General features: G+C 50.9%; 1 protein-coding gene across 5 annotated transcripts in view; it reads left to right on the top strand.

The window, feature by feature from the left end:
- Positions 1-13,251, top strand: part of Tnrc18 (trinucleotide repeat containing 18) — an 89,304-nt gene that overhangs the window by 41,698 nt on the left and 34,355 nt on the right. For 2 of the 5 annotated variants that reach the window (XM_051205201.1, XM_051205205.1), the window contains 6 exons: positions 403-832; positions 2,095-3,081; positions 8,853-9,028; positions 9,796-9,932; positions 10,084-10,212; positions 11,955-12,126. In XM_051205201.1, coding sequence (XP_051061158.1) covers positions 403-832; positions 2,095-3,081; positions 8,853-9,028; positions 9,796-9,932; positions 10,084-10,212; positions 11,955-12,126 — 2,031 coding nt within the window. The remainder of the gene's footprint in view (positions 1-402; positions 833-2,094; positions 3,082-8,852; positions 9,029-9,795; positions 9,933-10,083; positions 10,213-11,954; positions 12,127-13,251) is intronic. The other 3 variants (XM_051205203.1, XM_051205206.1, XM_051205204.1) reach the window with 3 other exon arrangements.

Genomic DNA, 13,251 nt, shown 5'->3' with positions numbered 1-13,251 from the left:
GCTGTCACATATCTTGGTGGTGCTTGGCTAATGCAACTTATTGCTTGCTGAGCAGGTAGTTAAGTACCCCATGTGGCCATGATGCACAGTGTAAGGGTGTGGGCACTAAGGCCCGTCACTTCAATTGTGAGGGGCCCAGCTGGGTCAGAATCCTGGTGTCAAGGGTTTTAGGCCATGGTGGCCCTCTTTGTAACAGCTAGGTCTCTGTGCCCTGCCCCCGGCCTTCTGGCTGGGTTCTGTAGAATGCCATGTTTATTACACATGTGCCACGGTGGAATGTCTATGTGGGAGGGCTGGGTGGCCTGGCCCTTGGATCTTGCCTGATTCTCTGAAGTGGGAGGCTCAAGGGCTTGGGCAGGTGATGATGACTCCTTCCATGCTGACCCCTGTCCCATTCCCCAGCAGGAGCGATTGAAAGCACAGGAGCATCGAACCGAGATGGAGGAGAAGGTGAATAAGAAAAGCCTGGAGACCACGGGCAAGGCCAGCTTGAGTGCCACAGGCTCAGGGCTACTGCCTCGCAAGCCTACCAGCCTGGCTCCAGGCCCCACAGGCACCCACGGCAAGGCTGTGAGCCCACCGCCATCTCCCCGAGCCTCCCCGGTGACCTCTCTGAAGGCCAAGGTTATCCAGAAGGTAGAGGATGTGTCTAAGCCACCGGCCTACACCTACCCTGCCACGCCTAGCTCGCACCCCAGCAGCCCACCGCCTGCCTCCCCACCACCTACCCCTGGCCTGACCCGCAAGGAAGAGGCGCCTGAGAATGTGGTGGAGAAGAAAGACCTGGAGTTGGAGAAGGAGACGCCCAGCCCCTTCCAGGCCCTGTTCACAGGTGGGAGTGTGGGACAGGGGCTGCCTGGTTGTGGGATACTGAATTCCTGAGTGTTCAGTGGCGGCCTGATCCATTCACTCATTCGTGTCTGTTCACTGTGCATTCATTCATTTATTCATTCATTCATTCATTCACTGGCTCATTAATTTATTCCTTCTCATCCATTTACTTTTTTCATTTGTGGGTTCATACCATTCACTGCATCTTTCATTCACTCGCCCCAACTATTTTCTCATTCATTCATCCATTCACTCCTTCTCTGTAGACCCTACTGTCCGACTTTGGAATGAGTGTAGCTGAGATCTCTTCCCAGTCCCTTGGTGGTGTAGAGCAGGGGACATAGTGATAGCATCCGTGCACGAGGGCTGCTCAGAGCTCAGCAAACTCGTATACAGTTGCTGCTGAATCACCCTGGGAAGGCTCAGAGGTTCCCATCTGGGTAGCCTCTTTGACACACTTGCTTCCCCAGTGTCCTGTGTCCATCATGCCTGGCCACACCTACCTGGCTTTGGGGTCTGAGGTCTGTGCCCTTTTCTGAGGGCAAGAAAGATCATGAGCTTTCGCTTGGGAGGATTTGGGGTCTAATTCAGAGTCCTGTATTAGTGCTGTGTTAGTTTGGGCCGGAGGCTGCCCCTCTCTGGAGTCATTTGGCGTAATGCTGACACTAAGGTTAAGCATATGCGTGACCTCAGACTTATTCTGGTAGACTATTGCACTGTTAGGCTCCTGCTGGGCATTGCCCAGGCCTGGCTCAGTCATTCCACTCAGTCCTGCCTCTTAGGATAAACCTGTATCACCATGAAGGATTTTGCTCTGTTGTTTCCAGACTGTGTCTCACTAGGTAGCCAGGGCTGCCCTTGAACTCAGAGAGATCTGTGGGCTTCTACCTCCCAAGTTCTGACACTAAAGACATGTGCCACCACGCCCAGCTACTATGAGACTTTTGAGTACGTTTTATTGGGCTGTGGTATAGTCCAGGCTGACTGACAGGTATCTTCATAGGCCTTGTTTTAGCATTTGCTTTCTGATTCACTTTACGACTGTAAGACCCTTGAGCACAAGATGATGGCTGACTTTGCTCCCCAAAGCTCAGACATGTAGAAGGGTCTTGGGTTATTTCAGGGTCAGTAGGGGAGTGTGTTCCCCACTCTGCAGCTGCTCAGGCGGGGTCAGTTGGTTGTATGTTGTGTCTTCTCTTGGGTTATGGGCATAGATCAGAGCCCCGGGGAACCCCTTTCACTGACTTTTTCTGTCCTTGGCAGATATCCCCCCCAGGTACCCATTCCAAGCCCTGCCACCACACTACGGGAGACCCTACCCCTTCCTGTTGCAGCCCACTGCAGCAGCTGACGCCGATGGCCTGGCTCCTGATGTGCCCCTCCCAGCGGATGGGCCGGAGCGCCTGGCACTGTCTCCTGAAGACAAGCCCATCTGCCTGTCACCTTCTAAGATTCCAGAGCCACCCCGGGACAGCCCAGAGGAGCAGCCACTGGTCGACCGTGAGGTGAAGGCTGAGGTTGAGGATGTAGAAGAGGGTTCCACGGAGCTGCCTCCCCTCGAGTCACCGTTGGCTATGCCTGTCCCAGAGACCATGGTGGCTGCCGTAAGCCCTGCAAGTGGCTGCGGAAGTGGCCTACTGGAGGCCCAGGTGTTGAGCACAGCGGGTCAGGGCTGCCGGGAGCCCTCTGAAGCATCAGACTTTGGGAAAGTGGCTGAGCCACAGAGAGAACTACCGGGCAGGACAGAGCCCCGTGTGGCTGCCCTGGAGCTGACACCTGAGCCGCTGGTGACTAAGGAAGAGCCAGTGGAGGTGCCCCTGGATGTGCCAATGGAGGGGCCCATGGCAGAGGCAGGGCCTGAGGACAGCCTGCCCCAGCCATCCTTGGCTGAGCCTCAGCCCAGCCTGGAGCTCTCAGACTGTGACTTACCTGTCCCAGAGGGCCAATGTCTGAACCTGGAGACCCCAGAGGCTGCACCTGCTCCAGGCAGTACCTGCTGTCTGGAAGAGACCTGTTCTGAATCACTCCTGCCAGGCCTGGAGGACCCATTGGCTGGCATGAACGCGCTGGCAGCTGCAGCCGAGCTGCCCCAGGCCAGGCCTCTGCCTTCTCTGGGTACTGGGGTTCCAGGCGGGGAAAAGCTGGACACAGCCCCCAACCTAGGCCTGGGACACAGCTTCCTGCAGGGCATCACCCTGCTGAGTGAGATAGCTGAGCTGGAGCTGGACCGGAGGGGCCAGGAGGTTGCAGGTAAGATAAGGTTTCAGAGGTTCTAATTCAGAATATTTACACATTCCTGAGCCTGAGGCAGGTCCATCTCTGTGGTTCTAGACTAGCCTGGTATATGCAGCAATGTTCAGCCAGCCTGAACTACAGAGTAGTTTTACAGATTTAGATATTTTTTTTTTTCTTAAAAACGTCCAAGCCTCCCAGAATATGTCTTACTCACATTCTTTTTGTTTGTTTATTGTAAAACCAGGTTCAATGGCACAGGCTATCATCCCAGCTACATAGGAGGCTGAGGCAGCAGGATTGTGAGTTTAAGGACAGCTTGGGTTAGAGAGAATACAAGGCCAGCCTAGGTAACTAATTGAGACCATGATCTCATGATAAAAAGTAAAGAGGGCTGAGGATTAGCTCAGTGGTCGAGCACTAGAATCCTCCAGTGAAGGGCTGGGGTGTGGCTCAGTGGTAGAGCACCTGCCTAGAATCCCCCAGTGAGGGGCTGGGGGTGTGGCTTGCTCTAGCCATAGGTTTCATCTCCAGTATTAAAGTGGAGATCGGAGGAGAGAGGAAACATATGGCCAGAGGTGTTTTGATGACCTTAAGCCTCTGGTTCCATCTCCTTCCCCTGGCATTGTATGAGAGCAGGAGTTTTTTAAAAGTTAAATTGGCTTGGAGAGGGGTTGGGTCGGGGAGGGGCAGGTGAGAGGTGCTTTACCCTTGATGGTCTTGAGCCAGAACCTACATAGTAGAAGAGAGAACTGATTCCCAAAAGTTGTCCTCTGAGTTCCACATGTGTGCTGCAATATGTGGGTGCACACGGGTGTGTGTGATACACACACACAAGTAAGTAAACCAATGCAATATGTAGCTCAGTTGACAAGAGTGCTTGCTCAGCATGCATCAAGTCCCATCCTTAGCACCAGCCCAACACTTGAGAGATGGAGGCAGGAGGAGCCAGACTTCAGGTCATCTTTGGGGACTTGCTGAGTGTGAGGCCCGGCTGGGCTGTGTTAGACCGAGGTTCTCTTCTCCACCCAAGGGCAGAATTTACTTGCTTTTGGAACCGAAGTAAAGCATTAGATCTAGCCAGATCTGGGTACTCAAGTCATTTTGAAGCGTTTTTCCCTGTGCATGCCCAGTTGGTTCTTCCTTTTTTCTGCCTCTCTCCTTCCCTGTTCTACTTTTCTCTCTGCTGACCTCATTTTGCCAGGCTCACTGCTCACTGCCCTCCCTGGTGCCGCCAGCAATTTCTCCTGTGCCTGTGGGCCTGCTCAGCTGGGCTGTCTTGTCTTTCCCAGAGCCCTAGTAAGAACTCAGATTCCTCATCATGGGCCCACTGGGGTTCATGCCTTTTGCAATACAAAAACCTGCAGCTGGGGCCCTGGGAGATGGCGCCACGGGAAAAGCACAGAGTAGGTTCCAAGCTAACCAGGACCATTCAGTGAAGCCCTGTCTTTAAAAAAAAAAAAAAAAAAAAAAAAAAGGTGGGACCAGGAAACCATGTGAGACAATGAGGCAGCCAGAACCAAGAATGAGGGACTGAGAAAGCAAAGTTCAAGTGTGAGAACCTGAGTTGGATCCCACGGAAGCATGTAAAGCTGGGCGAGGCAGCTCACGTCCATCATGCTAGAGCCCCTACTGAGTTCAAATCACAGAATTCATAGAAAGCTGGCAGTGGAAACATGCATCCAACATTACTTTGTTGCTACAACAAACTTGGAGTTGGACCTAGAGTTCCAGGAGTTCAGTGGCCTTTGAGCATGGTGTACACACCAGAACAAACCAAACAAAAAACCGAAAAACCCTTTCTCAGCGATGGAGACAAGGATTGACACCTGACTCGGTCTCTGAACCTCTACACGTGTACTGTGGGAAGGCATGGAAGGCACTCACACATGAATTCTTGTGTGCGCGTGTGCACGCACACACACAAACACACACACATACACACACACACACAGAGACGGGAGGAAGGGAGGGAAGGAGGAGGTCCTGCTGTTGAAGAGTAAGGATTGCCTTTATGTACCTCCATGTTAGGAGAACTGTTCTCATACTGCTAGAGATAACCCCCAAATCAAAGGCTAGCAGTGAGCAATAGTTGGGCCCATCTCCTGGTCATACCTAGTTATGGCAGCCATAAACTGGTTTACTTGTTTACTGAGATTGCTTGAATAATTTGTCAGCACTGGGCTCTGACTAGAGATTTCCTTTTTTTCTCTTTTTCTCCTCCCTACCTTTCTCCCTCTCTCTCTCTCTCTCTCTCTTCTTTCCTTTTGTCAAGTATGTTGCCTAGGCTGGCCTAGAACCTGCAGCAATTCCCCTGCCCCAAGTGCTGGGTTTGGAGGCATGCTGAAGATCCATCCAATCCTTGCCCTTTGGTTTGTAGCTGTCTGGCTTTTGCCTGTCTTAAAGACTTTAACTTCCCCTGGAAAAGCCATCCATATTAGATTAGGGACTACCGCATCCACCTCCATAGGAACCCTGTCTTCAAGGGAGGTCACACCCTGGTGTACCAGTGGGGTGGGTTAGGGTGTCATACAGCTGCAGTGCCAGCATTTGGGAGGCTGAGGCAGCCGGCTCGCTTGCACTGAGATTTCAGGGATTAGAATCCAGTTGGCTAAGTTAGGGATTCCAACTGTACCAGTAAAGGGTCGCTTGGTATGTGGGCCTAGGTAGCTTTGGATCAGGAGGCTGGAGGAAGGGGGATGGACCTTCTGTAAGTCAGATCAGCTGTTCCTTGCCTCACTGAGGGCCTTAAAGTGATGGGGTGTGCTGGAGCAGTACCAGTCTGCCTTAATCTGATGCCAGGAACCTGGTAGGTTCACTGCCTCTTCCTGGCCTTCGTTTACCTAAGGATATTTAAAACTAAAGCCCAGGCTGGAGATATGGCTCAGCTGGTAACGGCTGAGTTCACAACCAAAAATATAAGAATAAAACCCACCGGCACAGTAATCCTCTAAGACTGAGGCATGTGGAATGAAAGCTCAAAGTCTGCCTGGGTTACATACAGAGTGAGTTCAAAGCCAGCCTGAGGGATGTTGCAGTGTGAAAAAGGTCTGAAGTTGTAGCTAAGGGTGGAATACTTGCCTAAGATGGGTAGAGTGCTTGTCTATGACATGCAGACCCCTGGGTTCCATCGCCAGTATCCTGAGATAGCCAGGCACTCAGGAATCAGAAGCAAGAGTATCTGGAGCTCAAGGCTAGCCTGGACACTGTCTCAAAAACAAAAAAGAAGAAAGTGGGGCGGAGAGATGGTTCAGTGGTTAAGAGCAGTGTCTGCCCTTGCATAGGGCCTGGTTTGATTGCCAGCACCCACAGAGCAGTTTACAACCACTGTAAAACCACTGTAAGTATAGTTCAGGAGATGTAACACCATCTTTCTGGCCTCTACAAGCTCCAGAAGTGTACACACACACACACACACACACACACACACACACACACACACACACACACACTCCAGGCAAAAATACATAAAATAGTAAACTTTAAAAAAAAAAAAAGTCATGCGTAGTGATACATATATCTCTAATCACAGCACTCGGGTGACAGAGGCAGGCAGATCTCTAGAAGTCCTAGGCCAGCCAGTCTACAGAGTGAGTTCCAGGTCAACTTAAGTTATGTATCTCCAAACAAAAACAAAATTGAAAAGTTAATATAAATAAAAATTTGAAAAAAAGAGAGGAAAACCCAAACCACTAATTTTCACCGAGCAAAGAGATATATTTTTATGCCCTCTGGGACGTTGGCAGAAGCAAGTCTGGTTGTCACTGGTTCAGGGAACACTGCTGACATCTAGTGGGGAGAGACCAGCATGACACGGGAAAGCCCCCAGCCTAGGATCCAGCCTGTGTTGGGAAACAGGCTTTGAAGCCCTGGTTATTTTATAAGTGCTAGGATTATTCATGACCTTCAGACATGGATGATTGCATGTTTTCCTCAAGCATGGTTGAATAGTACACTAAAATTTGGTTAACTTTTATATCAAAGGGAAAATGTCGGTTTGAGAATGAAAAGAGGGCCAGTAAGATAGTTCAGAGAGTAAGGGGCTTGATGCTAAGCCCAAGGACCTGAGTTTGATTCCTTAGAACTCAAGATAGAAGAGAGAACCACTTTCTGAAAGTTGTTCTTTGACACACACACTCACACACACACACACAGTAAAATAAAAATAAGATTAAAAATAGGGTTCTGGTGCAGATCTCTAACTGTAGCGCTAGGAAGGCTGAGGCAGGAGGATTGTGAGTTGGAAGCAGTCTAGATGAGACCAGACAATCTTATATAGCTCAGGCAGTCCTCAAACTCCTTATGTAACCAAGGATGACCTTGAACTCCTGATCCTGTTTCCTCAACAGCCTGGGTACTGGATTGTTCTTGTGTGCCAGTATGTCTGTCTATGTGTGTTGGGGCTTGAACCTAGGGCTTAGTGTGTGCTAGGCATGCACTGTATGGACTGAACCACCACCCCTAGCCCTCCATTGTGCTTAACATTTAAACAGGACGCTGAGTATATTCAGAGTGTGTTTGAGCACGACTACATTCCTGGAAGTCTGGCCACTGCATCACATCCTCTCCCCGAGGAGGCGTGTGTTGGGCTCTCCTTGATTTGTGCTTTTTAAAGTATATACTTTACTGTGCATGTGTATATGTCTGATGTGCACGCATATACGTGCGTTAGTGGTGATGTACACATGCCACGACACATGTGGAGGTCTGAGAACAGCCTCTAGTGTCCGTTCTCCCCTTTATGTCGTTTGTTGCAGGACATGCCAGGCTAGCTGGTTCCCTGAGTTTCTGGTCAGTTTCCCTCTATCTGACTCCTGTCTCACCTTAGGAACACTGGAACTATTAACATGTGTTCCTGTGCTGAGCTTTACATGCATTCTGGGGATTTGAACTCAGTGCCTCACAGTTGCCCGTAAGCACTTTTCTCAGCTGTTTCCCTAGCTTGTGGTTTGTATTTCTCCTTCTTTCTTATGTAGACCAGGCTAGCCCCAAACTTCTAGAGATCCACCTGCTTCTCCCCCCCCACACAAATGCTGAGCTTAAAGGTGTGTGCCCATGCCTGACTTTTTAAAAAATATGCCTTATTTTTAAGTGTGTATTTGTATGTATACATGTGAGTGCAGCTGCAGAGGGGTTGGGTCATCAGAGCTGCCTTCGTTACAGGTGGCTGTGAGCTGCCAGACGCAGGTGGTAAGACTTGAACTCAGTTCCTCTGCAAAAGCCGCACTCTCCCTTACCTGCTTAGCTGAGTGTTTTTTGTGTTGTGCCTTCCCCCCACCCCTGGGTGTTTTGTTTATTTGTTTGAAAGGAGGGAGGAGTCTATGTGGCCTGAGCTCAGTCCTTCTGCCCAAGCCGTCTGAGTGCTGGGTGACAGGTGTGAACCATACCTGTTCCCTGGACCTGTTTTCTGGTATGGGAAACAGCATATTTGCCAATGTGAAATTTAAGTAGACACATGGGGATGGATATCCGATGTCCTGGGAAGGAGCCTCTGCCAGCCTTTGGTCACTTAGGTATTCCTGGCCTTTCACACACACACTGGGGACAAAACTGTTCCATATCCTTGGTTCATTTCCGCTCTTGCCTTTGACACTGTGTCCTACATCCCAGGTTGGCTTCAGTCTAGTAGATCACAGTGCTATGTGGCTGTGTGGCCCCAATTGAGCCAGGCCTGACTACAGTTTCTGGGAGTTTGGTCCGGTCTCAGGATGGATGGCTGGGTGTGTGCTGCCATCTTGCCAGTGGTCCAGGTCCCAGCACTGACTGACTGGTCCCTTTCGCTTCCCCAGGTGCAGAGCCAAACCTGGTCGTTCGACCCTCACTGGAGAGCCTGCTGGCGGCCAGCAGCCACATGCTGAAGGAGGTGCTAGACAGCCCCTTTTCAGACCCACTCAAGAACTTGCGGCTTCCTCGTGAACTGAGCTCCAACAAGAAATACAGCTGGATGCAAAAGAAGGAGGAACGGGTGAGACCTGATGGCCTCTTCCTCCTGCAGGCCTGAGAGAGGTTCAGGCTGATGGGTGGGAGCCCGCTGGCCATCCTTCACCTTCTTGCTATGTGGCCTGTGGTGGGTCATTTCCCCTCTCCTGGTTTTGCGTGTCCCTGGGGTGCAGTCTCATGGGTTGGAGTGGAAGCTGACTGGCAGTGAGGCCTGGGGCTACCCTTTGCTGCCTGTGTGGTCTCGGGTAGCTGCTGTCCACTGCAAGCCCATGTGTAAGTAACACACTTGTCCTCGTTAAACCATGACTACAGCATAGGGTTTAGTCATGTCATCGTAAGTGTTGATGTGACCTGGCAAAGTGGGCATTAGGGGGTCCTGAACATAGAAAAGAGGCAGGTCTGCCGAAAGTTGGGAATGGTGATAGAATAACCTGGCTTGATGGTTTATGTCCGTAACCCCAGCAATTTGCAAAACTGAGATAGGAGGATTGCTGCGAGTTCCAGCCCAGGCTAGGCTACTTAAATGGGTTTGAGCCCAGCACCACCATGTCCAGTTTATGTGGTCTCAGTACTCAGGAAGTATAGGCAGGAATATTAAAAGGTCAAAGTCATCCTTAGCTACATACTGAGTGTGGGGCCAGCCTGAGCTACATGAGAAACCGAACTGTCTCTAAAATCCAACCAAAAGAGGGGACATCAATGGAATTCGAGCCAGTTTTTGGCCAGGGGGCAGGGCATCAGCAACATCAGTAGCCTCATTTGTCTCCCCCTCTTCCTGATCCCTTCATCCAGATGTTTGCCATGAAGTCTTCCCTGGAAGACATGGATGCTCTGGAGCTGGACTTCCGGATGCGCCTGGCAGAGGTCCAGCGGCGGTACAAAGAGAAACAGCGTGAGCTGGTCAAGCTCCAGCGACGCCGGGATTCGGGGTGAGTGTCTCCCCAACTTGCAGCCCATCCTGGACATCTGGTTGGTAGGTTGACTGTGGTAGATGTCAGGTGTGTGTGTGTGAACCCAAGTGCCCCGTTCCGCGCCCCGCCCACCCCAGGTTCCCAGCCGAGCCTGTGAATTCTTTTTAAGGGACAGGCACGAGGATGCCCATAGAAGCATGGCACGCAGAGGCCCTGGCAGGCCGAGGAAACGGACCCACACCCCGAGCGCCCTGTCGCCCCCCTGCAAGAGAGGGAAGAGCCACAGCGGTAGCGGAAAGTAAGGCTGGCCCCTCGGTGGATTGGGGACTGACTGGTACCCAGCTCGGAGGGAGGAGCAGGGCCCCCCTCTAAGGCGCCCACTACTGGGCGCCAGGGGACCTGGTAGTGCCTGGTGCTCTGATCCCTGAACGGCAGCTCCCAGGGAGCCCGGACATGCTGCCTGATCCAGGAGGGTGAGAGAAGAGAATGAAAGCTGTCAGTGGCTTAACTCTAACCTGAACACTTGGCCCTGCCTTCCGGCCCCATCCACGCCTTCATCACCAGAAACTAATTCTTGCTTCTTTCCATTGTTCTTCCCTTCGGAAGTACTACTTCAACTCCAGCCTTCTAGGACAGGCTGGGTACATCCCTGTCCTGATGGGATCCCACAGGAGAACCAGGGCTGCTCTCTGGGGACCAGATCCTCTTGGGTGGCACTGCAGCCATTTCAGATGGCCCCTCCTGTGGTTATCTTTCTTTTTTTTTTTCTTTTTCCGAGACAAGGTTTCTCAATGTAAAACCTGGCTGTCCTAGAACTCGATCTGTAGACCAGGCTGGCCTCAAACTCACAGAGATTCATTTGCCTCTGCCTCCCGAGCTCTGGGATTAAAGATGTGTGCCTGAATGCTGGCTGGGATGACAGCTTTTTGTCTCTGTACAGATGGGCTCCAGCCTCCCCATGTACTTCTAAAAGAGCCAAATGAGTGAGGTCCATTGAGGAAAGGGGTTGTTGTATAGCTTTCTGTCTTGGCAGGCATGGGTGGGCAGATACTAGCTTGGAATGTGGAGGGCTTGGAGTGGCCACAGGCAAGGCAGTAGTATGTCCTGTTCATGAGAAAATGGCCTCCATCTTCCCACATCTTATATTTATTTAACCCTTGGAGGTTCCTGACTGGGAAAAGGACAGAAATGAACATAATGTCTGTCACCAGCCACAGGAAAGGGTAGAAGGGAGGCTATGGAGATAAAACAGCTGGGACCACCAGCGATGCAGGCCTAGTGATCAGGAGTGTCACCATTATGCCGACTTCCTGCTTGGAGTCCCAGCTCTGCCACTGCTGTGACATTGGGCCCTAATGTCAGCTTTTTGGGGCCCGTCTCTGTTCCCTCACATATTTCAAGGACAGTCACGCCGTAGGCACTAGGGATACAGTAGTGGGTAGAGTAATTGCCTGCACAAAGCCCTGGGTTCTGCCCCCATGCATGAGTGGTGGAGTGGTGGCCCGTGCCAAGCCCGACACCGCAGCATTTGGGAATTACACAGTTTCATGAATTGAGAGACACTTATGTGTCCCTGCTCTCCAGAAAAGGGGGCCCTTGCAGGGTTCCCCCTTCATACCAGCATTTGATATAATCTCCCCTCCCATAGTGGTAGATGTCCTTAGTATTTTCTGACCTTGGCTCTTGGTGCAATTTTGGTAAAGATATGTCTTACTGGTGTGTGCGTGTGCGCGTGTGTGCGTGTGTGTACGTGCGTGTGTGTTTCTGTCTGTCTGAAACCACATAACCACATAGGAGAGAGGCTGTGGAGGATGCTGACTTGAAGTCTGTGTCGTCTCCCCCTTCCCCTGCCGCCTTCTCTTTTTGTACTTTGCTCACTAGCATCCACCTGTCTTCCCACAATGGTCGTTTTGGTATCCATCACTGTTTCTTTCCACATCTGTAGCCCAACTGTTGAGGGCCACATGGGTGGACAGCCCCCTCCCTTTGAGTGTGGCCTGGCTGAGGTGTGCTGACCCCCATGGTGTGTTTGGCTTTTAGGCTGAGCAGTAAGTCCCTGCTGACATCAGATGAGTACGAGCTGGGAACTGGAATAAGGAAGAGACACAAGGGGTCTGAGGAGGATCAAGATGCTCTCATCGGCATGGGAAAAGCCCGGAGCAGGAACCAGAGCTGGGACGATCACGAGTCCTCATCTGACTTCATGAGTCAGGTCAGTAAACTCAGTTGTGTAGACTCACCGGGACACAGCCCTCAACTTGGAGGGCTGGAGGTCATACCAGAGGCAATGAACCTTCAAGATGGAAAGTTGTTGGTCCCTACTGCCGCAGAGAAACTGTTAAGAGTTAACTTCCTCACTGCAGGGACAAAAGGAAGGCCCAGGGGAGATCAAGGCCTGGTAAAGTAACAGGACCCCAGGTAGGGTTAAAAGCTTTATCAGTTTGTGTGTACCGAGACACTGCTTAAGCAACCTGGGAGGTTAGATTGCAAGTGTGTAACCAAATAGTGGTTACTCTGTTGTTTAGCAGTGTAACGGTTTAATGAGCACCTTGGGCTCAATGCCACTGTGATTCAGTCTGAGTTCTTCAGGGGTAATTTCTCATTTCAACAGAGCCTTGAGACCATGCACTTATGGACCCTGTTTCTGAATGCTAATGTGCCTCCTCATTAAGCCTTGTGGAAAGAGAGTGTTCTGATAGGTTTTTGTCATCAGAGGCAAAATGTCACATAAAGGGGCTGGATGGGGAAGATAGTCAGTTTGGGGCCATGGAGGTGGTTTGGTGGGTCAAACATTTTATGGTCAAGTGTGGTGACAGGAGTTGAGGTCCCTAAAACCCACTCACAGCTGGGTGGGTAAGCTGGTTGGTCTGTAATTCCCCATCTTGGGAAGGTTCCCTGGGACAAGCTGACTGTTGAGACCAGCCGCAACAGCCAACTCTGGGTCCAGTCCTAGCTGGAGTGAGAAACCCTGCCTCGGCATGTAAGCAGAGAGTGAAGGCACACATATATATGCAAAATATCAGGGTGGTGTGTGCAGAAACATGCAGCTCTCTGGACTTGGAGTCCAGCCTGGTTTATATAACAAGTTCAGGGCAACCAGAGCTTTATAGTGAGACCTTATCTCAGGGAAAGAAAATCAAAATAATTAAAATTCTACCCCTTTAATCCCAACACTTGGGAGGAAGAGGCAATCAGATCTCTGTGAGTTCAAGGCCAGCCTGGTCTACAGACAGTCAGGGCTACACAAAAAGAAACACTGTTTTGGGGGAAAAAAAACAACCAACAAATAAATAAATAAAATTTAAAATAAAAGCATGAAGAGATTGCCAGTTTTTGT

This window comes from Phodopus roborovskii, unplaced genomic scaffold, assembly GCF_943737965.1.
Source record: "Phodopus roborovskii unplaced genomic scaffold, PHOROB, whole genome shotgun sequence".
NCBI lineage: Eukaryota > Metazoa > Chordata > Mammalia > Rodentia > Cricetidae > Phodopus > Phodopus roborovskii.
This window is presented reverse-complemented; position numbering and strand designations above follow the sequence as displayed.